The sequence below is a fragment of the Letharia lupina genome (assembly GCF_014066315.1).
Source record: "Letharia lupina isolate WasteWater1 chromosome Unknown contig_18, whole genome shotgun sequence".
Lineage (NCBI taxonomy): Eukaryota > Fungi > Ascomycota > Lecanoromycetes > Lecanorales > Parmeliaceae > Letharia > Letharia lupina.
This window is the reverse complement of record NW_023502987.1, coordinates 787,985-814,317: the sequence shown is the minus strand read 5'-3', so window position 1 is coordinate 814,317 and position 26,333 is coordinate 787,985. Positions and strand designations below refer to the sequence as shown.

At 47.8% G+C, this 26,333-nt stretch overlaps 8 protein-coding genes across 8 annotated transcripts; 3 read left to right on the top strand and 5 right to left on the bottom strand.

Moving 5' to 3' along the window:
• Positions 1-375: 375 nt before the first annotated feature.
• On the bottom strand, positions 376-2,855 carry HO133_003690 (uncharacterized protein; the record flags this gene model as incomplete). The annotated part of the gene is made up of 5 exons (XM_037294612.1): positions 376-1,028; positions 1,081-1,840; positions 1,893-2,445; positions 2,517-2,659; positions 2,718-2,855. 5 exons carry the CDS (start codon positions 2,853-2,855, stop codon positions 376-378), a joined length of 2,247 nt encoding a protein of 748 aa, XP_037149300.1.
• An 815-nt stretch (positions 2,856-3,670) lies between these two features.
• Positions 3,671-6,888, bottom strand: HO133_003689 (uncharacterized protein; the record flags this gene model as incomplete). Its single annotated transcript, XM_037294611.1, has 6 exons — positions 3,671-4,047; positions 4,110-4,822; positions 4,877-5,359; positions 5,419-5,496; positions 5,549-6,143; positions 6,816-6,888. 6 exons carry the CDS (start codon positions 6,886-6,888, stop codon positions 3,671-3,673), a joined length of 2,319 nt encoding a protein of 772 aa, XP_037149299.1.
• A 1,531-nt stretch (positions 6,889-8,419) lies between these two features.
• Positions 8,420-9,681, top strand: HO133_003688 (uncharacterized protein; the record flags this gene model as incomplete). The annotated part of the gene is made up of 7 exons (XM_037294610.1): positions 8,420-8,449; positions 8,500-8,535; positions 8,625-8,742; positions 8,792-8,879; positions 8,926-9,019; positions 9,073-9,409; positions 9,464-9,681. 7 exons carry the CDS (start codon positions 8,420-8,422, stop codon positions 9,679-9,681), a joined length of 921 nt encoding a protein of 306 aa, XP_037149298.1.
• A 1,858-nt stretch (positions 9,682-11,539) lies between these two features.
• HO133_003687 (uncharacterized protein) lies at positions 11,540-11,992 on the top strand (the record flags this gene model as incomplete). Its single annotated transcript, XM_037294609.1, has 1 exon — positions 11,540-11,992. The coding sequence occupies one exon, from the start codon at positions 11,540-11,542 to the stop codon at positions 11,990-11,992; it is 453 nt and encodes a 150-aa protein (XP_037149297.1).
• Positions 11,993-15,173: 3,181 nt separating this feature from the next.
• HO133_003686 (uncharacterized protein) lies at positions 15,174-16,732 on the top strand (the record flags this gene model as incomplete). Its single annotated transcript, XM_037294608.1, has 2 exons — positions 15,174-15,394; positions 15,472-16,732. The coding sequence occupies 2 exons, from the start codon at positions 15,174-15,176 to the stop codon at positions 16,730-16,732; spliced, it is 1,482 nt and encodes a 493-aa protein (XP_037149296.1).
• Positions 16,733-17,633: 901 nt separating this feature from the next.
• HO133_003685 (uncharacterized protein) lies at positions 17,634-19,347 on the bottom strand (the record flags this gene model as incomplete). The annotated part of the gene is made up of 2 exons (XM_037294607.1): positions 17,634-18,818; positions 18,907-19,347. The coding sequence occupies 2 exons, from the start codon at positions 19,345-19,347 to the stop codon at positions 17,634-17,636; spliced, it is 1,626 nt and encodes a 541-aa protein (XP_037149295.1).
• A 3,189-nt stretch (positions 19,348-22,536) lies between these two features.
• Positions 22,537-25,464, bottom strand: HO133_003684 (uncharacterized protein; the record flags this gene model as incomplete). Its single annotated transcript, XM_037294606.1, has 9 exons — positions 22,537-23,070; positions 23,138-23,590; positions 23,790-24,047; positions 24,102-24,557; positions 24,619-24,849; positions 24,919-25,047; positions 25,123-25,190; positions 25,247-25,420; positions 25,443-25,464. 9 exons carry the CDS (start codon positions 25,462-25,464, stop codon positions 22,537-22,539), a joined length of 2,325 nt encoding a protein of 774 aa, XP_037149294.1.
• A 403-nt stretch (positions 25,465-25,867) lies between these two features.
• Positions 25,868-26,118, bottom strand: HO133_003683 (uncharacterized protein; the record flags this gene model as incomplete). Its single annotated transcript, XM_037294605.1, has 2 exons — positions 25,868-26,039; positions 26,087-26,118. 2 exons carry the CDS (start codon positions 26,116-26,118, stop codon positions 25,868-25,870), a joined length of 204 nt encoding a protein of 67 aa, XP_037149293.1.
• Positions 26,119-26,333: the final 215 nt, after the last annotated feature.

Genomic DNA, 26,333 nt, shown 5'->3' with positions numbered 1-26,333 from the left:
TCATATCAGAGGGTAGCAGCCACAAAATGGGCAGAAGTGTGATCGCTTCGAGTAGACGGCCATACACAACGAAAAGTATCAACAGTTATGCATGGGTCCAATGGACGCATCGTGGGTGTACAAGATCTATGGTCTTACATAGAATAGCATGTTTGAATGCAGTCAACCATGTGGCGAGAGCGGACTATGTTCGACTCTTCGCTAACATGCATGATGCTGCTAAATGCCATTCAAACAACCCCGGAATAAGCCGATAGTAGAATACAAGAGCCAAGCGCTTTCAGCCACATCGATCGTACACATCACGGAGCCTCTTCCTTGTGCATTTTTCTCTTCGCTCAATCGTCGCCAGGCTTGCCACCCATCCGCACCCTTTTAGTCGGTGATCCTCCATTTCTCAAACCATTTGAGATGCCTCCACTGCTTATTGTCACCCTCCATACCGAATACAATCGCCCTAAACAAGACGAACAGCCCTATGACCAGCACGTAAAGCGACCCATAAATTGCCCACTCAATTCTCTTGTCCTTTCGCGCCAACGGCTTGGTCATCCAATCCGTAACGAATCCCATGGTCAGGATGGCAAAGTACAGTGCCGGGTAATAATGGTGAACATAAGTAACACGCGCCATAGCCACAAACGGTAGATAGTGGAGAAACCAGCCTACAACGGGATAAAGTCCGGCGTAATGAATTTGGTCAATCTCCGAAGGTTTGAGCTCGTCATATCCGCGTTGCCAGCGGACGAGATACCATGCCATCATTGCGCCAAAGACACCAAGCGAGAGGGTGCTGCCCCAATAGACAACGGGGTTGCCAAGGAGGAAGTACTTGACGATGTGATTGTCCCAGCCGCACATACGAAGGCCGACGTTCAGGATAGGCCACTGCCAGAATTGAGAAGCGAGGTCATCTTGTTTGTCGGGATCAGGCACCAAGGCGTTGTTGGACGTCATCATTGCTACGTTAAGGTGCATGAAGTCGCGTAAGAATGGGGACTTGTAAGATCCAGGGTCACCGGCCCGTACTGTGCGAATTCATCAGTATATCATTGTGAATAAAACACAGCAAAAACTCACGTCTTTCGTTCCAATGAGACTCGACGTTCCAATGGGTGTATACATCTCGAGGCTTGTTCTCTTTCGCACAAGTGACTTCAATCTGCTTGAAACCCCACTGCGGAAGATTGACGTTCCCAGCGCGCAGATAGCAGCCCAGAGATGTGTGCCTCAGCCTAAAGGATGTCGTCAACGTCCTAATTTTGGACCAGTCTCTCGAAGCTGCATCATCTACGACCTCAACAGTCCAATGATCTTTGTCGTCACCGATCGTAGTATTGCCATATGACGAGACCTCGTTGTCACTTTTGGTCACTGGAGCGGAAACCGCGTGCGAGTGCAGATTGCGACCTGTCTGAGAATGGATCATGCGGAGGACATGGCCGTCTCCAACGAAGCTAATAGGCTGCTCTGGGTCGTACAAAGGCATACTCCGATTTGGATAGAAGAACCAGTCGTTATTGGCATCCTTGTGATGGTAGCAAGTCACCTGCTGCTGTTGAGATCCCTCGGGGTATGTTTGAACGTGGGAATGCAGTAGACCGCCGCCATAGCCCATGTTTTTCAGTGTAGCTCTTGAACCATAAGCAACCTCCAGTGGGCTATCCTTTCCGACATCGGTGCCTTTCAGATTTGCCTGGAACAGCGAGCTCATCTGCGCATCTCCTGGGCCGCTGTTTTCCAAGATAAGGAAGTGGACCCAGAACGAAAACATGTATACAAGTAGAGGGAGGACGATAAGGCCAAAGGCCCTAGCCACGAGGTGCTGGCCTAGTTCAACCTATGATCCATTAGTCTTTTCACCATCATATTTCTTGGGCGCGCTTTTTTACCTTTGGCATTTTGACATCTCCGAACTTATTCCACAGGTCTTCAATTGTGTAAAATCCAACCAGGGCTGTGCCAAACATTCCCACCCACTTGACGCTGCACACACATCCAATGCTGATTCCACACAGAAACAGCCAGGTGAACCATTCAATAGAAAAGCTTTGATCCCTCAACCTATGGAATCTTGCCCAGCAAAGAACGGTGGTAAATGTAAAGCAGAGGAGCATCGAGTCCAACAGGATGAATCTCGAGATCGTTGCATAAGAGTTCTCGAAAAGCACGGCCATTGTCACCAACCAAACGGTCGATCGTCTGAAACTCATCTCCTTAGCCGTGAAGTATGCTAGGGGTACGCACACAGCACCAAATGCCGAGTTGAAGAGACGCATGAAAGTATAATTGAGCTCCTCTGGGTATTTCTCGCCGGATTTGAATTCGAACGAGCCGTTGTAGCCAGCCAACAGGCCGGAAAGGCCAACCAGCATTTTTCCCAGAGGAGGATGTACATCAAAATAGAACTCTCGTTTCAAGTAGTGGGAGCCGAACTTTCCAAAGCTGTACGAAGACGGGCCATTAGTATCGACCTTCGAATTTTCCCCAGTCCCCAACGTGGAGCCTAGACTTACTGAGCTTCATCCCAGGTCACGATATCTGACAGACCTATCTTGTACATCCTTGTGAAGAAAGCAAGTACTGTGAAGATCAAAGGTGCAATGATGAATTCATATTCGTCTAGCGTAGATAAAATTGAGAGAGACTGCGATTTGGGCTGAAGCAAAACTTGTTAACGCAACCACTTCGGTATAATACCAGCCATTCAACCGCACCTTCTGGGATTTCTTGTCGTCAACCTCCTCCTCAGAAGATGTGAGGGCGCTGTTTTGTCCACCAGGAACGTTTCTTCTCCTTAGATCTGCACCATCTTGTGCTGTCCCCGACGCATGAACGTCCTTGTTGCTCGTCATTGTGCGGTAAAAAGCCAGCAAGTGCTGTTGGCTTCCAATTCTGAGAAGACAATGTGGCGAATACGGCTTTGGTCTGGGTAGGAACGTCGAAGCAAGGGGGAAAGGGCAGCTGGAAAAGGAGCGTGAAGAAGCGTTTAACTATAAGGACTTTACGTTGTCATGGCGCTGGGGCACAGCAAGGTCTTGGATGTTGCAAGACACCTCTGTTTCCAGGCTTCTGTCGGAGAAGGATAGAATCGAGATTTTGAAACGTGTCGTTCCAGAATTCCCAATTACGAGGCTCATACGCCGTAAAGTGATAATTAAGGCTGACCCTACTTTTGTCCTGGGCGCTAGCACGATTGAGCAAAGCCGGAGAAAAGCTTGGCAAAAATCTGGCGAACGAGGCTGACTTTGGCGAGATATGAAGATAAAAAGATAAAAACCTTCCATATTTCCTTTACCACAAATTGGGCCTGCATCCACTTCTTTTGGCAGATCTAGCTGTGACCGGACCACTTCCCAGTCGACGAAACGTGCAAATCATCGCCCATCACGAAAATTGATAATGGTCAGCGGCGAAGATATTCTGCATCTTTTACAGCAGAACATCACCGGCAACTTCGTAGAAGTCAGACCTTGAGTGTTCTATCCCATGTGCTCCTATAGAACACTGTAGATACAAAGTTCTGCTCAAGCATAAACAAGCCATCAAACCGTTCTAACGGTGTGGCGCTGGGAATCATTCTTCCACTCCAAATTTTCCATGCAAAGGGACCCCTCTATATTCTCCTTTCCTGTTGGGCCGAGCAGATTGAAGTAAATCCTCATTGTGCTCAGTCATCATCTTGACCCAGACGGCCATAATCGCCCCCACCTTTACCCTCACCTTTCGTCCTTTGTACCATTCTTGATATCCACCCTCCAAGCCCTTCACTACTCGCCGGCGCGTCAGGCGGAAGCCGAGGCTTGCCGTTTTCCACCGGAACGGATGGCGGATTAATGTCAAGACCCGGAATTGCATTGTCTGCTGTAAAATTACCAGGCCCCCCACGCCTAATGTCAAGCGATGGCACGGGGGATCGGTTGCCACTCATCAGAGATTCAACCTCTGCGTGTTGAGCAGGAGTCGGCATCGCCGTGGTAGCGTCGCCGAAGAGCTGGTCCATGTCTTCGAGTCGCACGTTGGCGGTTTCAGGGTAGAGAAAATATACTACGGATGGTCAACACAGACATTACTGGGGTTTGATGATATTGAGAACGGAGACACCATACCGAGAACAAAACTGACAGCGCAGAAAAACGCATGTACGAGATATAACCGCCATTTAATCCATTCTTGTAAGACTGGCGTCAACTCACCCACAATCCAATTGCACGCCCAATTGGCTGCTGTACTCAGGCTTGCTCCTTTGGCTCTGATGCTCAGCGGCAGGATTTCTGGTGGGTAAAGCCATGGTATGGGGCCCCAGGAAGCACCGAAAGCGGCATTGTAGATCATGACGAAGATGACGGTTAGTACTGGGGTGTAATGTATGTCGATGAAGATGAAGTATGATATGGCGGAAAGCGAAATGATCATAGCAATGGCTCCAGAAAGAAGGATCAAGCGTCGACCCCATCTGTCCACAAGGTACCATGGAGGAACGGTCGAGAGTAGGTAGGTAATGCCGTTGATTCCGGTCATAAGGATAGCATCACGGCCGACCCATCCCGCCGACTCGAATACGAGAGGTGCGTAGTAGGAAATGACGTTGATGCCGTTCAGCTGTGCCAAACCCTGCGCGGACATGGCGATGAAGAGCCGCTTGTAGTATTTTCTGAACATTTCATAGTACGACCTTTCCCCTTCCTGTCGCTGGAGGAGAACGTCCATCTTGATCTCCCGGTACTCTTGGCGAGCCTTGTCATTGTGAATGTCTCCGCCACCGTATAGGTTGGCAATCACTACAATACCTTCTTCATCGTGATCATTATCCAACAGCCACCTATACCGAGTTGGTCAATCACACGCCACGACGTGCAGTCTAGGGGCGACTGACCTTGGCGACTCGCAGATGATCAGACTACCCAGACCTAGGAGGAGACCCATGAAGCACTGAAGCAGCAGCGGGATCCGCCATGCATAATCACTCGGTATAAAGCTACAGAAATAGTCCACCCACACGCTGGCGGCGTAGCCGCTTATGTTGCCAGTGAATTCGATGCAAGCAAGCTTCCCTCTGTTGTGTGGGGGAGATATCTCGGATTGGTAGACAGGCACAATTGTCGACAAGGCCCCCACGCCCAGACCGGCGATGATTCTCCCAAGGATCATCATCGGCATGCCGTTTGCAAACGTCTGGAGAGCTCCACCCACAAAGAAGATCATTGAGCCAAACAGTATGGTTCTCCGACGGCCGATCATATCTCCTATTCTTCCAACGCAGAGGGATGCAATGAACGCGCCGACCTCGAGAATGGCCACCATTGTCCCTATTTCGGCTTTTGTAGGCTGATTGAAATAATCTTTAAAGTACGAACCTCTGCGTGTGTTGACATCGATCAGCCAAAGATTCCATTGAAGGGGGACCCGGCGTCCTACGTTATGATTCCAGACATCACGCCTTGATCATATCCAAACAGAAAAACTCCTACGGATACAAACACACTAGTGAAGTATCTGCGGTACGTCAACACTGATCCTCAATCATGGAACATTTCATGGAACATACAGCAACGGCTTCCCTGTCAAGCCATGCATCTGGCTTCTCTGTCGGTCGCCCGTCATGATGATGGCGAGGGCTTTCTCTGTGCGTCCGATCTGCCTCGCCGGAGGGTTCGGTATTTCAATAGCCTCTTTACTGAGTCCAGGATTGGTAGCCTTATGCTCTAAATGGATATGCTGTGAGTAATGAACGTGCTTAGGCCGCCGGTGTAATGGGCGTGGGTTGGATCTGCCGATGCCCTGGTGGTCTCCCGACTCCCTTAGACGTATGCGTAAAGGATCCTCCTCGTCGGCAAGCTGTTCGGCAAGGTCGCCAGTATCACTCCAGAGTGAAAAGTCAGAGCCCGCAGAATCGGAGGAGTGCCGATTAACCTTCTTCTCGTTGAGCAATGCGGCCGAATCCTCCGCTCTTGACTGAAAGGGAGATGCTAGGGTGCGGAGAGGGATAGTAGCAGAGTCGTAAGGCTTTGAGGAAGGAATTGTGACGGTTGTTGAGGGCAGTAGCCCGTCTGATGGGTTAATCGATTTGGTCCTAGGAGAAATGCGTTGTGGGACGCGGGGGAGGCTTCCTGGAATGGAGCGGGCGACTTGCGCGCTCTCTGCTGAGCAAATAAGATCACGACAGGCGTAGATCACACAGCACTGGACAAGCTGCTGGTTCCTTTCGTTTTTGAAGCTGGTGGGCGAAAAATAGACGAGTGACTTTGTCACAAGACCCGGTTAATATGCTGTCGTTGGGCGAATAAGTTTGGCAGTTCAAGTTGCAGTGTTAGTGAGTGAGTGAGAAGCCACGGTAATAATGCTTGCTCTTCTCTTAGTGTCATGCAAAACCGTCTTCGCGTTCGCGGCGATTCTTTTCGGCCTGTTCGCTACTTCTATGGTAATAAGTCTTTGTAGAGTCGGCCTGTCCGATCCAAGTCTAGGGTATTCAATGTACGGTAAAAGTAATGGACACAGTCCATGATGAGCTTGTCGATTACGGTAATAGACCTAATGAAGCAAGCTAGGTGTACAGACTACAAAGACCCTCTATATTGTAACCAGGAAAGGACAGGGTCCAAATTCCCATTACCCAAGTGCTCTACTGTCTAGAGGTAAGTTCCAGTGTCCCCCACGGCGCGGGTGTGAGATTGATGAAGCTCAGAATACCACCCTACGGACGACATAGTTATTGCTTGCAAAAGCGGCCGCGAGGGGCTAGATGGGGTGTGGCTGGCGAGCCTCCACGCTGGAGCACGACCCTGCATAAGGCAAGCATGTACCTTCGTACCTACCGAGTACCTTTCCCCTCGGTTTTATAGTCTCTTCGTGAAAACCCACCTGAGCGGCGACCCCACGCATCATCATATTGAGAAGGCCAGCTAACGTCAAGAGGTCTCAGAGACTAGCCTTTCCAAGGGTTTTCTCATCTATCCTTGGCACTGAAGGTGGCGAACCTACGGTCAAGTCTGTGCAGGTGGTAAGAGCATGTGGACCCTCAATAAAATCGTAGAGTCCTGTAATTTAGGCGCGATACCAGAAAAAGGTGATAATTCTCTTTAATATTTCCTGAAAAGCGCCATTCTATCTATAAGAGAGTTAATGATTTATACATTTGATTTCCTTTTTCAATGTCTTTTGATAGAAAGATTTATCTTGTTCTAATTGATCATTATAAAATATAGACAAAGAAAAAGAAAAAGAGCTTTCTCCTGCTGCAATGAAATCCAATCTCACGCAAAGAAGCAAGGGAGGCAATTATATGTTCAAGGATGTGCAGCATGAAGGCGAATATAAGAACACACACGGTCTCAGTCTAGTATACGAGTATGTCATGGTACCTGTTCCTATTTTGGTAGCATACTTGCAGAGAGGGGTGGGATTGAGCCACGTGGCTATTCAATATTCAATTGATTTGTCCCTCCAAAAATGAAAGTTCTGACGTCTTCTAACGACAAAAAACAGTGTCTAGGACTGCAAAGAATAGGATCAGTCATTATCTGATGGAATAGATTCAATCAATTCTCCTTCTTCCCCGAGCTTAACTTTCACCACAGACGCCGCTTTCCTCTGTCTTCCTGAGTATTAGGTAACATAGCTTCTGGCGAGCGGTACTCCATGACCCTGACAACAACTCGGCGCCGGCATGCAACGATTTGGTAGTCCATTGTAGAACTAGGGGGAAAGATTTAGAGTCCGTAGATCCAACGGAGAACATGATGTGTTGGCATCGGTACGTGATTGGTAAGAAAGGGACCCATTGCCTTTTGATTTAGAGAAGATGAATAGAATATCAGCTTGAAATCTCCAGGTTGCTGTGGAGTGTTGAAGATCGAACCGAGGGAACCCCGAGTCCCCAAGAGGTTGAGTTGTCACTGTCAGGTCCGTGGCGTCACTCGCAACATCCGAGGGATCGCTTCACCAGCCACTTCAAGTCGCGCCTCTCATCTCATTTCCCTTCCCGCAAAGCAATCTCCCCTGCAAGTCAGACACTCATTCTCTAGGTAAGTATTCTCTCCCACCTTCTACCGTATTCGATTCACGCCAACATTGACCCTCGTCGCCATCAAAAGTAGCACTTTACTCTCTCTTGAACTCCGATCTCTTAGGGTGCTACTCGTTGAAGGTGCAGAGGCTCCGTCACCGTCCCGCAGCTGCCCTGCCGATCTCGCGCGTCGCTCCTTTCTTGTTTTTAATAACAGGCCACTGACAGACACTCGCTCCTGCACCGACAAGCCGATTCTGCAGCCATTGACTCCTCCAGTGCGACGTCAAAACCTTCAAACACAATAAGGCTACTATCTGCGTCTTTGAGCAACTGTCGTCATTCCGTGGTTACCATCTATGGGAGTAGGGAGTCGGCGAAAGTGGACAGCACGCACCCTCCAACAACCTTACGATGGGTTCCACACAATTCGGCAACTTTCACGTACGAAGCGCACCGCAAATTCCTCAAATTCGGTTGGCTGACCTGCGCAGAATTTCTGTCGACACTCCACTCTCCCAATATGCAACGTAAGTTCACTCTGAAGCGAGCCCTTACCTACTCGACCTTGGAAACGGCTGCGACTCGGTATCACAACAGATGCTGACTTAGACCACAGCTGTTCAGTGAGTCGCCGACACAAAGTGGCACTGGCAGTCAATTAGGAGGATATGGGTTCGGAGGGTGTGGTTTGACAGGCATAACACTCAGCCATGATCGAAATTTATCGAACCTCGGTATGTGCGTATAGACCATAGGAATTTCATCAGTACTGACAGCTTGTAGGGTCAATATTGCTTTGTGGGCTAGCCATCTTAGTGACCACCGTCCTCCTATGGAGAGCAGACAGGAAGCAAGCTGCAGTAGGCCGAAGGTATGGTCTGTCCTGCCAGCTTCTGCCCGCTGCTGACAATGCACAGAGAGTTCCAGCTGTTCCTCGTTGGCTACATAATTGTTGAGATATGTGAGATATTCACAGTGGGCGGTTTTCCCCTGGAACGTAAAGTTAGGCTCGTACGGCTTTGTCCTCCTCCAGCTATGCGCTTCAACTATGCTAACATTTGTAGGGTTTTACTGCTGTTCATCTCGGTTCGATCGTTGCAACTCTATGGGTTTTGCTCTTAAATGGTGTTGTCGGCTTCCAAATTCTGGATGATGGCACACCTATATCCCTGGGATTGATACTTTTGTCCGGAATCGCATTCTTCGTCGGCACGGGTTACATAGCTCTCGACACCGCTTTCAGCTACACCCACACGTTTGTGCCCAGTCTCTTAGGGCCGGATAATCGAAACATTGCCCTCTACGTGCTCTATCAATTATGGCCTCTGATATGCTTGGCGGGGTTCTTCCTTTTAGAGACAGTTCTTGTCCTGAGAGTACTTGGGGAGAAAAAGCCGATGTGTATGTGGTGCTCCATCTCAATCAGTGCCTGTAATATACTTACATTAAATCTAGTATATCTCGTGGCGGCGGCGCTGTTGTTTGCTATCGGCCAAATCTTCCAATACGTTATCAGCACTCACATCTGTCGAGGAACCAATGGCAAGATCGACGGCGCACTCTTCGAAACGTTATTCACGCTTCTATCCGTCGTCATGATATGGGTCTTCTGGTCAAGTATAACGGAAGACGACTGGCCTATGCCGACATCAGGGGAGAGCACGTATACATAATGGCACTACTCCCGAGTATCTTCCTTCTTATGTGATGATTGATGTTACTTTAGCGCATTAGCTCTCATGATTATCTTGCATCTCCTTAGTGTGTACAAACATAATAAATAAGTCACTGCACGATCTTGGGAAGGCCAGGCTCCGCTTATTTACGAAGTGGGACTTGAAGCGGATGTGCTGGAAAAGAGGGCGGAGGAATCAGGTGTGATAATGCTGGCGGGAGAAACGTAGTTGTACAATACAAAACAGAAAAATGTACACATTAATCGTACACGTTAATCAGCTACAACCTCTCATATTTTCGCGGTATTGATCAGAAAAAGGAAGTTGGAAAAGGAACCAACCCGTGGAGGTTCCTGGTGGCTATCGGTCTGGGCGAGAATGTTTCTCTGCCAAGCCTCACGAAATGTACGAGTAGGCCTAATCTTTAATGCTTTCGAGTCCGACAATCAGCGAGGTGGCGAGGTAGCCACGTCGAAATCTTCCCAACCTGATTCTTTTGCGAACCTCATGGTTGCACCATGCATTGCATATCAACCCACCTTGTTCAGTAACGATGAAAAGGATTCGGGTACCGGGAAGTTCCGCCAATCTTGGACCTGGCTTCGATGTTTTCGGTCTTGCTCTCCGGTCCGCACCGTCCGCTTCTCAGTCCCAAAGATGGCTCCATTCAATTGCGAGATTGTATGCGAAGGCGAGGGTGCAGAAAGTCTTAGCTGTACTGTCGACGAGAATTTAATTACGAAACTAGCGCTTCAAAAACTATCAGAAGCCCAGGATATTCGTCATGATTGCCAGATCCTAGAGCTAGCTCCAGATGGTGCTATTTGTGATAATTCAATGCAGGGCGCGATACAACGCCGAGACTCTTCTTCAGACACGCAACCTCCCTCGGCGGTCAAAGTGTCGGAAACCAACCCAAGTTAGACTCCACAACAAACGATGTAGGGATTGGCCTGTCAATATCCTCTTTGAGCGAACCGAATGAGACTGAGCAAATAGACGACAATTCGCGAGTCCAAGAATCATGTCGCCTAGCGCAGTAAAGTTAAGTACATCACAGACAAGTTCACTGAGCGAACAGAGTGGGACAAAATAATGCAGCAGAACAACCTTTCTCCAGCCGAAGTGCGCGAAATCATTCGAATTGGTATCGGTGACGACCAAGGGACGGTGCAGAAGACCTTCCTCTCCGACCTTACCATAGCGGGCGTGATTGCGAAAATTAGGATCATAAGACGTCGATCACAAAGAAAGGCAAGCAATACACATACGCTATGGACTTCATCGCCCCCTTGAACATTCAATTATGCGAGTTCAGGAAGTCATCAAAGGTGGTGACACTCAGCCCTCAATCAAAGTAGGCACGCGTTCAATGTCCTAATATCACCAGCATTGACGATGACTGGGCAATCCACGGCATGCAGGAAATTCAAAAAGGAAGCACCGATCGCCAGAGCAGAATGCGCATATCCGCCGCATACACTCACAGGATGTTTGCAGAATTTTCTTCGGGTTCGAGAGAAGTACAGATGAGTATGGACGACCAAATGCTTAGATAGATATTTCTGACCATGTGGACAGGTCCTCGGCAGCTTCGAGATATTTTCCGCCCAAGTTGCCCAGCATATAATGGGGAGTTGGTCTACACACTCTCCACGGCCGAGTACACGCATGCGTCATCGACCGCAGAAGCATCCGAACCCATCCCAACTTTTCTGCAGATTTAATGTGCTATCCTGAGTCCAAGTCTATGCTGAATAAGTGATAATATTCATTGACGAGCATTGATATATAGCAAGTGATAAACAGCTTTGTGATGCTTTAGTGTATCTATCTCACCCTTGCGAGAGCCCTAATGGCTCCTCTTCGCGCATTACGCTCTCACCGGACATCAAACCTGAACTCTAGGTCAGGAGCTTCAAATGTGTGCAGTGTGATAGAGGAGGCCGCAGATTTCCGGAATACTCCAGCATCACGGGGCTCTAGCGCAGGAGGAAGTGGAGATGAGGGAGGTGAATATGAAAAAGATGCGGGTGAGGAGCCTGCAGACGACTTAGGAGTCTTAGATGAGGACTACGGATTATCGACCGATGCTATGAGTTCCAGCGCTTCCATGTCGCGCTGCACAAGCATCGACAGCATGGATCATCTCGATAACACTAATCGGGATTCAACCGTTCGTGAAATTGGTGGAGCCAGTATGCCACTCTGGACTAATAATCTGGTACACGCTTCTCAGTCGCCAGCGGTCACGGATCGAGTGATGTCCAGTATGTTTGCATATGTCGAATTGTTCCAAGTATACTGATCTTGCTTATCGCTTTGACGCGCAGAACGCGAGCGCCCTGATACAAATGGTATTCCTGCATACTCAGCTAGCAACTTGCAAATGCCATCTGCTTCACTCATCAGCAATTTGAGGGCATGTAATCGGCCACGTGCCTCAAGATTTGGTAAGCTATCAGGGCTGGAATCACGAAATATATGACGACTAACGTCACATAGAGCTCGACAGAATTCCTTCATCAAACATACCCGACTCCACAACGGTCTCTACTTCTCGCAACGGCACCTCACTTATACCAGCAGGGTATGAAGTCTCATCTTTTCTGCAATTTTCCAACAGAAACACCAGCAAATTATGCATGGCAGGTAGTGTCTTGCGACTTATCCTGGATGGATTGAATGTGCATCGTCTACAGTCCAGAAAGTCCTGTTGAAGCGGACCAAGTCTTCATCTCCAAAAAGGTGCTTTGTTCGATGTTGGTTTGTAATCAATCCCTCTGCTGGAAGACTTTGGCGTATCCACTGAAATGAATTATTTGATCTGCTATATGCGGCACAAGAGATGGACTCGCAGCTTTGATTGCAGCTTTGTCATCAGTGTCCTAAACAGTGCCACATCTAGCTTTAGATGCAGCAAAGAACCAATCAGTGTTTGCGGTTAAGGAATCCACTGTCATCCTTTCCGCCAATCTTCCCTTACTCGTATGTGCAAGATACCGCAAGAAGCCTTTTGTAGTCGCCAGGCTTGGATTCGGGCTGACCTCCTGAAATGCTGGATGGTTTTCGGTATATATATCCGATGCGAGGAAAAGGGGAGGGAGGAGGAGTAGCAAGAGTCCCTTCCCTTGAACGGGCAAGATGCTACAAGCCATCAATCCAGCTATTGAACTTTGGTTAGCGGGCGTGTATCCAACCGAAAGAACTCTCTGGTAGACGTAGACATACTCGACATACCCCTGTATGATGTATGCATGATCTCTTAAAGTCTTCGGTCCATGCGACTGAATGATTCTTGAGTTATCCACTCTAAGATGACCCTTTGGGACGTAGGCACCGTGATCTATAGCATGTGCCAATTGCTCTTGAGGAAAAAGTCGCCGGCCCATCCTGATGGAACGCAGATTTCTTGTGGAAAAGATGGAGGTAAAGAGGGGATCGGGGGAGTGTCTATGAATCTCAGCCAACGCCTGGTGCCTGGGGCGGCGTCTCGAGAGCCAGTAGTCGCATGCATGATGCTATGGTTGAAGTGAAGAGGAAGGGGGCATGAAGGAGGGGGAAAGTGGGGGGAAGGGGGGTGTCAACGTGGCGTGGTGGCGTAGTGAGGTCTGAAGCAGGGAGTTTCTCGGGCGATAAAGCGGCAGCCGTCGGAAGATCTCCGCCTGAGCTTGGGGCAGATTTTGCCACCATCTCGACACAGGCCTAGCGTGGTCTTGGCACCGCAACTCCGTCTATTAGTACCTGTATTCATCATGTAGAGAATCAATTAACTATTACATACATCATGAATCCATAGACCAAGTCTTGATTTTCTGACAGATTTCTACTATCTTATCTCGCCAAGTGATTAGCAATGTACCCCAATGTCACCGCTCTTTTGGTGAGCGGAGATTTCTGCGCTGCCCTAAGGTCGCACCACCCGGGCATTTTAGCCGCTATTACAATGGAGAAATATATAACATCACAGCTACAATTCGTGGAAGGTGGCCGAGTGGTTAGTTATGGCGAGTGACTCAAAAATTGAATTCTTTGACCTGGGTTCTACCTGGTTGTTGCATCTCATATAGAGCGTATCATGAAATCTAATTGGAAAGTTTGCTTTCTCAATGCTCAAGACTTGAAATCCCAAATGGCTTCTACGCTAAGAAGCTAGTAACCAATCAGATCATCGGAATTTACGATTCCTAGTCTACAAAATACCTTATTTCTTTATTCTCGATCTAAATACGGATATAAACAGGTACGTCTAAAAGAAAAAGCTGAAAAAGAACTTTAAAATCTTTAAATCTATTTTTCTTAATTTCTTTTCTTTTATCAAAAATATAATAATAAAGTAAAGTTATAAAGTTATAGTCTTATAGAATTAGTTATACGCTTTTAAATCATACGAGTTTAGGCCTATAAATTAAATTCCTAATCTATTTTTTTAATTAGAAGTATCGAGTAAATATAATAAGTAAACTTTAATAGATAATATTTAAAATCTTTGCTCTTAAATAATTATAAGACTGAAATTTAGAATTCTTAAAATGTTAAAGTATATAAATTACATACTATAATTTAAAAAGAAATTTAAAAGATTTTAATAGAGAAGAAAAAAGCTATTTCAAATTCAAATAATATACTCATTTTTTCGATGATTCGATCAGGGCTGTCGAGCGAACTTTGGTAAGTGATATCTGAACTCCTTGCCGTGTAACAATTATAAGACCAAATTTTAAATTTTTCAAATCATTTAGACGCGCAATCTATACTCTATAATTTAAAAAAGAAATCTTAAAATTTCAATAGAAAATAGTAAAGTTATTGAAGGGTTAAAAGTAGGGTGAGAGATTTTGATGGTTGCGGACGCTAATTTATTTACCCGCGGTGTCTAACCAAAAAGCGTAGTGACCCTGAATTGGCTGCACATACAAATTCAATCAGCCCTACCTTTTCCTATCATATATACTGATAGCGTAGACGAAATTTGATAAATCATATAACTATGAGGTATTGATTGATCTTCCCACGGTATCGACAAGCTTTCCACTACTGGGAAGCGCACGCCCCAGCACATATTTATTCCCGATGGAATATCGCGGGGTTGAAGATCTTGCAGGATAGGAGAATGTCGTAGGGTAAGAGAGTGTTGTAGGGTTGGAGAATTTTGTGGGGTTAAGATGTCGTAGGAGAGAAGAATATCGTAGAGTAAGAGAGTAAGTTATCGTAGGAGGGGAGAATATTATAGTATAGGAGGCTATCGTACGGTAGACGTCTATCGTAGGGTAAAAGAGTACCGTAGAGTAAGTAATATTTATCCATCTCTGCTCACCTACCTAGGTCATCCCCATGCGACCTTCGAGTGAGTGGGGGGGACATTTCTGTTGTCTTCTAGGTGCCAAGCAACAAATCAGCTCCACTCTTTATCGCATCTGAACCTGTGGGACATGGCCACACTGTCTTACCGTGAATTCTGCTGATAATCGTCTTTTCTACTCGTCATCATGGCCGAATCCGACGACGAGTACGTGCAAGACATCTCCGACGAGGATATAGAAGCCCATCAAGTCACCCGGGGTGCTGGGGCGGGCTCAAGGGTGACCGGACAGGGCAGTCGAGGAGCAGGATGGGAGGTAACCCGCACATGGGAGAACGTTGTAGAAGGCGCGGATGGCACAATCAGTTCCACAGTCGAGGGACTTCTTGAGGCAGGCAAGAGGAAGAGGTGAGAAGCACAGGGTGAAACTCACTGCGATTGAACGCAAGAGGAGCTGCATTTCTAATTTGGAGAGAGCTATATAGGCTGCTCAAAGACACCACACCCCTCCAGAGAGGCATCATCCGCCATCTGCTCCTTGTTCTCGACCTTTCAAATGCCATGTCCGACAAGGACTTGCGCCCAACCCGCTACCTCCTCACTCTCCGCTACACCATAAACTTCATCACCGAATTCTTCGAGCAGAACCCTATCTCTCAACTCGGGATAATAGGCACACGCGATGGTCTTGCGCTCACGATATCATCCCTTTCAGGTAATCCAAACGACCATATCTCCAACATCCAGAAATTGCATGAGCAGGAACCAAAAGGTCAACCTTCTCTCCAGAACGCCCTCGATATGGCTCGTGCCGCTCTCTTTCATGCGCCTACACATACGACCCGCGAGGTCTTGATCCTCTTTGGCTCCCTTCTCTCCTCCGACCCGGGTGATATACATGCCACTATTTCCGCCCTTGTCTCCTCCCACATAACTGTCACAATCATCGGTCTCGCCGCCCAAGTCGCCATCTGCCTCACCCTGGCCACCCGCACAAATCCCTCACTACCTCCAAGCCAAACATACAACGTCGCTCTCAATGAAATCCATTACCGCGACCTGCTCATGCGCGCAACCACCCCTCCAACCACGCCCCATTCCACCACTGAGCGCAGTGGAGTTGAAAGCAGTCTACTCATGATGGGCTTTCCGAGCAGGATCGTCGACCCAAGTCCTACACTATGCGCATGTCATTCACGTCCCACGCGTGGCGGCTATCTCTGCTCTCGCTGCAGCAGCAAGGTCTGCTCGCTACCAACACAATGTCCAGCATGCGGCCTCACCCTCATCTTAAGCACGCATCTAGCACGCAGCTACCACCACTTGTTCCCCTTACGCAATTGGCGAGAAGTCACCTGGGCACGCGCAAACGAATCGGGTCAAAAGGTCTGCTTTGGCTGCCAGGCACCGTTCCCTGAACGACCTGCCTCACTGCGGCGCCAGAGTACCTCTGGCGCGCAGAACCATGTTCGGATGTCGCTTGCTACTCCGCGGAGCCAACCTCACCCTCCGAAAGCTGTGCATACTAGTACTGCGAGTAAGGATGGGGTATCCGAGTCTGGACGGTATGAATGCGAAAATTGTGGGAGATTCTTCTGTATTGACTGCGACGTATTTGCACACGAGGTTGTCCATAATTGTCCCGGATGTCAGAGTCGGGAAGGGATCTTGACTTCTGGGACTGGGAAGGGAGTAGGTCAGACGGAGGTGGTGGTTGAGGAGATGACCGGTGAAACGGCTTCCTAGGGGCAATTGTGTGTGACTTGGAAGGCGGAGAAGGCAATAGCGGAGCCGTAGGATGGTTGAAGTCACGAAAGCGGCATTAAAAAGCGTTGGATACATGGATGATACCATTGACTTGCATGAAGCCGCCTTGAAGATGTGATCGAGAACCAGACGTCCTCCCGAGTAGATGTCTAATATTTATAGGCCAACCCTCAGAATCCTGACGTTGCAGAAGAGTCCTGAAAGCTCTCCTCTTGCACGACTGTGGCTCCTTCCCCTTCGTCTGCATCAATTCGTGGAGACACGTCCTCATGATAGATCAGAATGAAGCTTATAACCACTCTCAATTTCCCACTTTGGGCTCCTTGCGATTCATCAGAGCAGGCCTAATAGACCTTGTCCACCATGAATTAGAGAAAAGATGGAGCTTTTAGAGTTCATCACACTCTTGATAGATCTGGGTTAATCCTCTCCACGAGTATTAGATTCAAGCCATTACAAATGTATTGAATTACCAGATTTCTAGAAAAGCCCCTCTCTGTCTTCATCATTTTCCAATCTCTCGTGGCTCTCTCGGTGTTTGGAAACTTAACCCTCGTCCCTCGCCATTCAATGAAATCGAGCTCGTGCAATTCAATTGACTTCGGAAACATGGTAAGTACTCCTCGCGATCCACTGAAGTCAAACTCGTGCAACTCCAGAAGGGAAAGGCGCCATCAGATGCACGTTCCTTGAAGATCGTAGGTGGATGTTGGATAGCAGCGACATGGCAGGTGCCCAACCATCCGTACGCCTATTCTGGGTGTAAGTCGTGGTCTTGTTGACGTCTCGGGGAACAACCACACGCTTAAAATTTCAAGTTCAATTTGCGCCCAGATTCTTCCTGTCAGGGGCAGTGAATCGAAATTAGCAAATAGCCGTCTCACATTACAGCATCCAATACTCTTCGCTTGATCGTCCTCAGCTCTTCCTCCTTTTCCAGCAGCCTTTTCTTCAATGTCAGCGCTCTCCGCTTCCAGTCAATGTTCTCTTCCTCTTCGTTCCCGTCATCCTCCCCATCTTCTTCGGAGATCTCATCCAAGTCGTTGAAGAATTCGACGGATGACCTCCGTTCATGGTTCACAGACGCTTGCCGATTACTCTCACCATTGATAAGAACTCTAGGTGGCGTGGCAAGCCGCACAGGTCCGCCAGAATGCTCCGGTACTTGAAGCTGCAATTTGTTAGGTTTTCGGGGTTGGGACAAATCGCCAAAGGCGGGCTGCTGATTGAATGTGAGGCTTTGCTGGGTACTTGGAGGCGTCTCGCGGCTTGGGCTTGGACTGGTATGGGTGGGTGTGCCTACGCTGATTGCAGGGGTTTCTTTCGCGTTTGGATTGACGGGAAAGGTTGAGAATGGCCCATCCTGTACTGAGCGATTGCTCGGAGGTCTGCCTCGTAGCTTGCCGGAGGTTGTACTGGTAGTCGATGGCCATGCGCTAGAAACAGCAGGGCCGTGTCTTCTACGGTTCCTGTTTGGCGATTTGCTTGAATTGGTTGAAGGGTGAGCAGACCTGGGCTCGTCGAATGCTAAGCTGGCGGAGAATCCATTTCTGGGAGCAATGGCGGACTGGGGATATGGAGAGGAAGCTGTTTCGTTGCTGGTAAAACGCCATCGCGTGTGCTGACCCATGCTCTGAGCACTCAGCTGATTTGGAGTAGGTGTCTGCCCGGTACTGGGCGTCTTGGGTGCAATGGCTACTTGAGCTGCTGCCCATGGGTCACTTTGCTGGGCTTGTGCGCTCCAAGGCATCGCGCTAGATGGGGCTGTTGAGTACTGCTCCTCAAACATGCTTGTGAAATCAGCGCTGCTAGAGCGAGTATGCAATTTTTTATTCGCCGCAGTCGCTTCGACTTCAGCCTCAATGTCCTCGGCTTTTCGTCGGCCACGTTTGGGTCTCCATTGAGGCAGCAGAGCACGCACGGCGAGGTCTTCTTCTGGCGGTATACCATCTCGTACAGTCTCTGCTAAAGATTCCTCAGTCGCGGGCCTTTCTTCAACATATAGAGTGGGCTTGCTATGCAGGTAATTGAAGAAAGCATCGACGTGGAAAGCATGAAGCCATCGCTGTTGACACAGAAATCAGTACATCTAAGAGCGATAGCAGATGACAACAGGACGGCGATGAGATCAATATGGGAGAGAGGGTGTGTACTTTTAGCCTGACAGCGTACTGCTGGACCTTCTGAGAACTTTGATTCTTCGCAGCGTCTGGCTGCTCAACGCCCAACTCTATCACAAGCTGGGTCCAAGTCTTGATGTCTTTAGCTTCCAGCCTAGAGATCAAGCCGAACAAGGTGTATGGACTGAAAGTCTTTCCATCGCTCTTTGGCGGTGTACGAAAACCTTTCTTCAACTCGCTGGTATCAACATTTGCACGAATAGATGGATTACAATACATGATAAACTGAACATAAGCATCATCGATAGAGTTGTCGTCGATTTCTCTCAACGGTAGTTCACGCTCTGTAGAAGCGTTGTGATTAGGGTGAAAGCCATTCGGAATGATATGATGATTGGGGATTTGAGGTCTTCCGTAGGCAGCATTAATTTGTGATTGTTGGATATGATGGTTTTCAAGGTTTGGATCAATCATGGAGGCGGTGGGAGCAAGAGTGACGGGTTCGGTGGCCCGACGGGCCAAGGGGATTTGATGAGACTGATAGAATTGATGCATCGTGTTGCCCGTTTCAAAACCATGTACAGAATCCCTTTTCTCCCCCCACCCCAAGAATTTAGAGGCAGAACAAGAACAAAGATGTCTACTTCTTCCCAGGTAGGGTATGTCTGCAAGTGCTTTCAGAGAGTCAGCTTAGCTGATTGCGAGCCCACCAGCTGGCAACAGACTGCCGCTGCCCGCTGGTGCCGCCGCGTCAGCCCCACCGAAGGAGGGGGGGGGCCAGAAGCCCGAGCGAGTGTGTAGAAAACACCTCAAGAGCTTCAACTACCCAATATCGCAGCTCTTGCTTCTTGGGAAAAGGTCGAACGATTCTTAACAATAATTAGGGTTACTCAGCAGAGCAATTGTTGGTGAAAAATTGAATGATGAAGAGGATAATTAGGCTGCTATTGATGGATTTTGACGGTCAAAATGCGCTGTAAGAGGTAATTGCAGAGGGGTTTGCTACAATTTACAAAGAGCGAAAAGCCCACACTTTTGCGCAGGACATTTGGGGATACCCCTATATTCTTAATCATTGGGAAACAAAAAAGTTCCCGCAAGCACCCCCCTCTCGAAAATCGAAAAATGAAACTTCTGGAATAACTTCACAACGATAAATTATAATTTTCTAAAAACTTTATAACTATAAGAAGATATAATAAAGATCAAGATCTTTAATTTTTGAATTATTCTTATTATCTGCTGTATAGTAAAATAAAAATCTATTAAATTCTTAAGATTTTTTAGATAAGTCTTGGCGATTATAGAATAGCCGAGGTAACTTTTCAACGTAAAGCGTATATTTTTAATTTATATTATATCTTACGATAGGGAAATTAAAATCTTTTAAGATTCTTAAAATTAATTATTTAGTATTATGAGAAAAGATTATAAAAATTATAGATTATAAAGAGTGGTGGTTGTAAAGATATTCAAGAAATTTCAATTTTTGGTTTTCGAGGGGGGGGTGCTTGCGGGAACTTTTTTGTTTCCCAATGATTAAGAATATAGGGGTAACATGTGTATGAAGAGCTGATCTCCTGATAAGTGACACGAAAGAACAAGTACTCTACTTTTTGTCCTATACACATTAAGATAGCATATTGCTGTGGTTCAACAGCCGTACTAGGCAAGAAATAGAAGATCCCTCAAGTTCGGTTTGAGCGTTGTCGTATTATCAAGCGGGCAATAGCGGGTCTGAATCATCACTGGTGCCATGGGACTGGCAATGAATCAACTTGTATATACATGCTTTTGACCAAACGGAATGGTCTGCATGTTCGAAGTTTTCATCAGCAATAGCTTACGAACTCGGGTGCTCTTCATGGTGCTTCCTTGGACCACCAACGCTTGAAGGTGTCCGAAGAAGATAGCTGGATATTGAGCACAGATGTCATTGAGAGCGAATCATAAGCAGCCAGACCAGCGCCACATCTAGCACTGCCTGTGGTCGACAACATGTCTATTGAGGAGACAGACAGCAAGTCGCAAGTAAAAGCAGGACTCGCAACAGTGGAAGTCCTGTTATTAGCAAGAAGGATGGAGTTTGATGCCATCAATTACACTGTTTGGACTGCCTTTATGTCATATTCTTCAAATATTGTTGGCTTGATACGAATACAAGTGTGATCTTCGAAGATGCTAGCATAAAGGTTGCCATCTCTTCGGAGAGCAGTACGGGGCTCGGCTTTGCGTACTCTACGTTATAGGCATGATACCACCGGATAAGCACATTCCTCCGGTCATTGACTTGAATTATTTAATAGAGATGTCCTATGCAGGATGTTGTTGTTCCTAGGTCTGAAAAAAAACGTCGGCCAAGCGATTTGAACAAAGAAGCCAGTTCATCTAAAAAGGTCTATCATGTCCGAGTTTCACTGACGGCGCACTCCTTGCATTCATGTTCAGGACATACAACATTTGCAACCTATGTAGTGGCGTTTTCTCAATTCCCAACTTCGCCTCAGCGTTTGTTGCGAGAGGTTCTGGTTCCTTGATTGCCTATCCGATAACCTCCCACATGTAACAAATCCATTTTTCCTACTACCATCTCCACCACCACTCCACTCCCATCATATAATCTACTATGAATGGCTTGTATCTAGTCTAGAGACTACATAGCAACTACCCTATCATGAAATCGCTTCACACAGTCCCCTTTGCGACATAAGAAGACTTTACATACACTGCACCCCCCCTTAGTCCTTGGGGAAATACCACTATTACCACTAATCTCTCTACCAAAACCCCTCCCCTTAATGTCTATGCGACATTGAACACACGTACGACTACCCTTCAAGTCCTGCCAGTTATGATTACCTCGTAAATGCCTTGATAGTATAATAACAGGGGGTGGAGGTAGATTTGTTACATTAGATCCGGGAGGTTATCGGATACATCAATCCTTCCATCGCCTCGTTAAAGATGACATAAGTCAATTTTGCTTCCAACTTAGATACTGTGTAAAGAGAGCAGTCGGCGACAGAGTACGTTTAGGGGTCGTCTTGAGGAAGAAGAACGCTACCACCCCATACACTGATGCGATTGTTCATCTACTGCTGGACTACCGCGCAGACCTGAGCTACGAGGATGGGCTGTTTAGATATGTCTCTGATGAGGGAGCCAATTAGGTACGTTTGAGTATCGGGAACCTGGTATCCAACCAAGACGACGTTGCCCACGAGGACGTTTGGACATAAACTCAAAGCAGAAGTGGACAATGAGCGTAGAAAGTGAAGGAGCAACAGGGGAGGGCTGCGATTCGGCAGAAGAAGCGCAAACGATGGTTAAGCGAGCGAGACGTTTCTAAGATTGAACCTGTTGTGAACAAAAGTGCCGTACGCTCCAACCTTGGACTAAGAGGACGATGCAACACTTAGGCCCCATGTCACAGCTACTTATGGGACGGCCTGGCAATTGCCATGATTAGACGAGAGACGATAGGCGACTGGTTTTCTCCGCGTTTTGATACTTACTCGCGATCACACCAGTTTCCTCTTTCCGGTTGTCTTGCGAATGCAGCATCACACACATCGGCTCGCACCAACAATGACTCCGTTCCATCGCCATTAGTACGAGCTTGTGATCACTCCTCTGAAATGAGCCATAGCGACACTCGGAGGTTCACTTCGGCAAAATCCGAGGTACCATCCACCAAGCGTGATAGAGCTCATTACTCTTTACCACTTCCACTTTTAGGATCTCCCGTGCGTCCTGGGACGCTGCTTTCGACATGGCCTTCTTTGATGTTGCAATCATTATGTTTGCTGTGATGCAAGCTCTGACGATGTTCTTGACCGAGGCTCTCCACCAGTCTTCGCATCCAACGCACCGTGCTGTCTCGGCTTTCGTCTTGCTGATAGCTTCCCAATCCTTTCTGGCTGCTTTCAACGCTTGATCTGCAAAGTCCAGGATTGCAACCGCTTGATCGTTGGTTTCAATCTTTGTGGATGCTGTCTGATGGGAAGGATCTCCTGCATCTCTCTCGAGAGTGTGAAGAGAAACACGAGATGCAAATTCGGGATAAGACGGCACCTCAGGGAGAGACACAGAAAGGAAGGGCTGCACTCGGAGAGAATAGCGAAGCGCTGGCGTGCCGTACGGCAAAGGATGGTATGGAGCAGGAATAAGTCCTAGATGAGCTAAGAATGAGAAGAGCTAATGCCGCGGTAGTGAGCACGTTGGCAGATATTCAAAGAGACAACGGAGGCGGTGTCAGACTTACACAGGAGAGACCCTCGGCAAAAGATTGAGTCGCCGATGCCTCAAGCGTAGCAAAATCCAGGAAAGAGAACGAACGGCGAAATGATGTCTTCTGCTTGAGCGTTGGGTTGGCGATGCGCTTAAGCCTGTGCGCGCTGAAAGTTCGAATACGCTCTATGTGCTGAAGCCGAGTGCTTGCCAGATGCTGCAGATACCTATAAATAGCGACTTCAGCCCTTACACATGGTCTGTGGAGGGGTTTCCAGTCTAGATACCAATACATTCCAGCTAGCTCGTCAACTTGGTAGATGTCTAGCTCGAAGCCCATCTGCACGATCCACTCCATCTGGCGCAATTTGTAATAATACGCCCATGACGACAGGGGAAACGACCAGATCTCTTCGTTTGGCGCACTTAGTTCCCTAATCGGCTCTTCTTTGGTGTACTTGCGAAGTTCGGTGTCAATCCCTTCAGCCTATTCTATATTTAGCAATAGACAACAGTCAATGTATGATCGGGACCAACATCGAACTGTAGATTCTCCCATTCAACAGCATCGCGACAAAGGATGCGTCGTAATCGAGATCTGTTCATGCATAGATTTCTAGATATGTTGAGAAAACACTGCTTCTCTTAGCTGCACGAGCCAATCGTGACGTTCATGCTAGACTCACATCCGCAGCTTTTGTCACGAAAGCATCCATCCTCTTCGAGATCTGAAACCTAGGATCTTGGGGCGCTTCGATGTCACCATTGGCTGGGTCGACAAGGATATCTGCAGGCAGCACAAGTTCTTCGAAATCATCAAAGAGAAGTTGCTTCAATGATATGGTCCCAAGTACCCTCATCTCGCTGAAAACCAGTGACTGCAGTAAGCATCGTATGTAAATGGAAGGTTGTGGTATTCGAGATTGGTATGTCAAGACGAACGTCTAAGGATAGGTCAGAACAGCTTTGGTCAAGCGCCACAAGTCAATTCCGCCCACCATGAGACGAGTTCCAGCCTGAGAATCCAGGATTCGGTAAGCATCCCTACCGTTCTGACAGATACCACTTAATCGTGAGAGAGCCTCGTCAAAGCTGATCCTGACTATTGGTCGCGGAGGCACGCTGCTAGCTAGCTTACGCTGTATCTTTATGCCGAAAGAGTTCTCTATCGGCACACCAAGCTTATTTGTCTGCGAAAGCATGGGAAGTAGCTCGAGGCACCTCTCCCATAGCCTCGCTCTTTGACGATCCAAAAATCCATCTGATTGGACAGCAGACAGCAACGTTTTTCGAAGTTGTAGCCGATTGAGGAGGGCGTCTCTGAAGGGACGATCCATCGACTCTATTTCTTTAGTGACAAACGCCATGGCATCCTCTATTTTCGTAGATATATCGGACAATTCGAAGTCGTCGAGCAGTTTCCGATGGTACAGGCTCACCACAAAGTCTTCTTCCTAAACAAAGTTGGCAATTGACTAATTGCCCCCAATCCACCATCGGAAGAAGCGGACTGACCTCGTAGTAATGCTCGGACATGATTCTCCTACGTACAAAGTCGCAAGTTTTGACTAGGCCCAGGCAATATGCCCGAAGTACTAGGTGTAGCAGCTTATTCCCTGGTCCGGACGTCTTGTCCCGCTCAAAACGAGCTTGCTCCAATGTCTTGGGATCGGGCCAGAGAAGTTGATCGATATATGCTGAAGTAAACAACGACTGTGAAAGAGGATGTCCCATGTGCCACGTCATCTACGATACCTACGATCAGTATCAGAAGAGTCCATTGCTTCACATCATTAGGGTACAGCGAAAGCACACCTCAAAGCATAACATTTGGTCCATGATTCCGAGGACCTCCTCTGGTAGTAGCTCTCTCAGGACATCGTAATCATGCTCTACGGATTCACCAGATGTCAAGAAACCGCTATCCATCTTAGGATCCATGATCTATCACAATCTCTCAGCAGTTGATATTGAAATTTTTGCGTGTTGTATGCCGCATTCGCAAGACTATACGCTTACCTCCAGTGCTCCCACTGCTTCGAATAGAGTGAAGTATTCATCTTTAACAAGTTGACCGGTATTGAGAGCTGTCTAAAATCAGGACTGTATTCTGTCTTCGACCATGCTTGTGAATTACACGGACCTGATGCGGCGGCGAAGAACTCGGAGGTAACATTCTGAGTCACAATACGTTTGCTCTTTGATTGTGGGGGAAGCGGAGAGTGATGCTGCTGTCGCACGTCGTGGTGATCCGGTGCGCTGCTGAGCTTCGAAAAATCCGCCATGAGGTCTCCGGGTTTTCTTAGTTGTGCGATTGCTGGAAGGGATATGGATCTTACCTTTGACGACTTCGAAATTCATGTGGGCTTAAGTCAAGACCGTTGACTATCCGTTCGTGTAGATACACGGGAAGGTGACCTAAGGGTTGCAAGAAGTTACGGAGAGACACGTGATTTGCTACAAATTTGTTGTATCTTCTCTTCGATCAACATTATTCTTCCATTTTGCTACCAGCAAATGGAAGTACCAGTTATCTATCGATCTTGTTGATTCCTCGTAAAAGCATCATCTACGGTGAGAGGTGCCTTTCCGCAAGCCTACGACCAGCGTATCTATACACTTGGGAGCCTTTCCCCTTGTTTCCACGCCCCAAATTCCAGCAAACTCCCCTATTACTGTCCTTGTCCATGCCCAGCTCCTTCTGCCATTGAACTAGCATTTGCCTGGGCGAGACTCTTGTTCTCTCCTTGTTTGCCATTCTGCATCATGCCTCGTTAGTTCTCTCTGGTTCGATTTTCTCAACTGTCCAAGCCAGACCCACCTCCCATTTGGCGAACCTCAGCTCCATCTCTCCTCGTCTCTCGGCCTTCAGCCGTTCTCCTTCCTTGAGTGAGCGTCGGACAACGCGGGCTGCGACGGCTAAGTATCGGTTGTAGCTGTGATCTGTCAGCCATTGAATCCAGTTGAAGACAAGTAGACAAACGTCAGGCCTGAGGCTTTCCAGGCGAATGCCATAGTTGAATCTTTGGGGTGTGTGATGGGTCGTAAGATGTTATGGATGGACGGTATATTGCGCGAGGACTCGACTCAATTTAGAAGCTTTGCATCGCGGGACGGGCGATTACAGGTAGCGTGTGCATAAAGCTTTAGAATTCTTGGCATCGAGAAAATCGCACACACCACATCAACTATGTACCCTTAAACCCCCCAGAGAACCACCACCGCGTGGT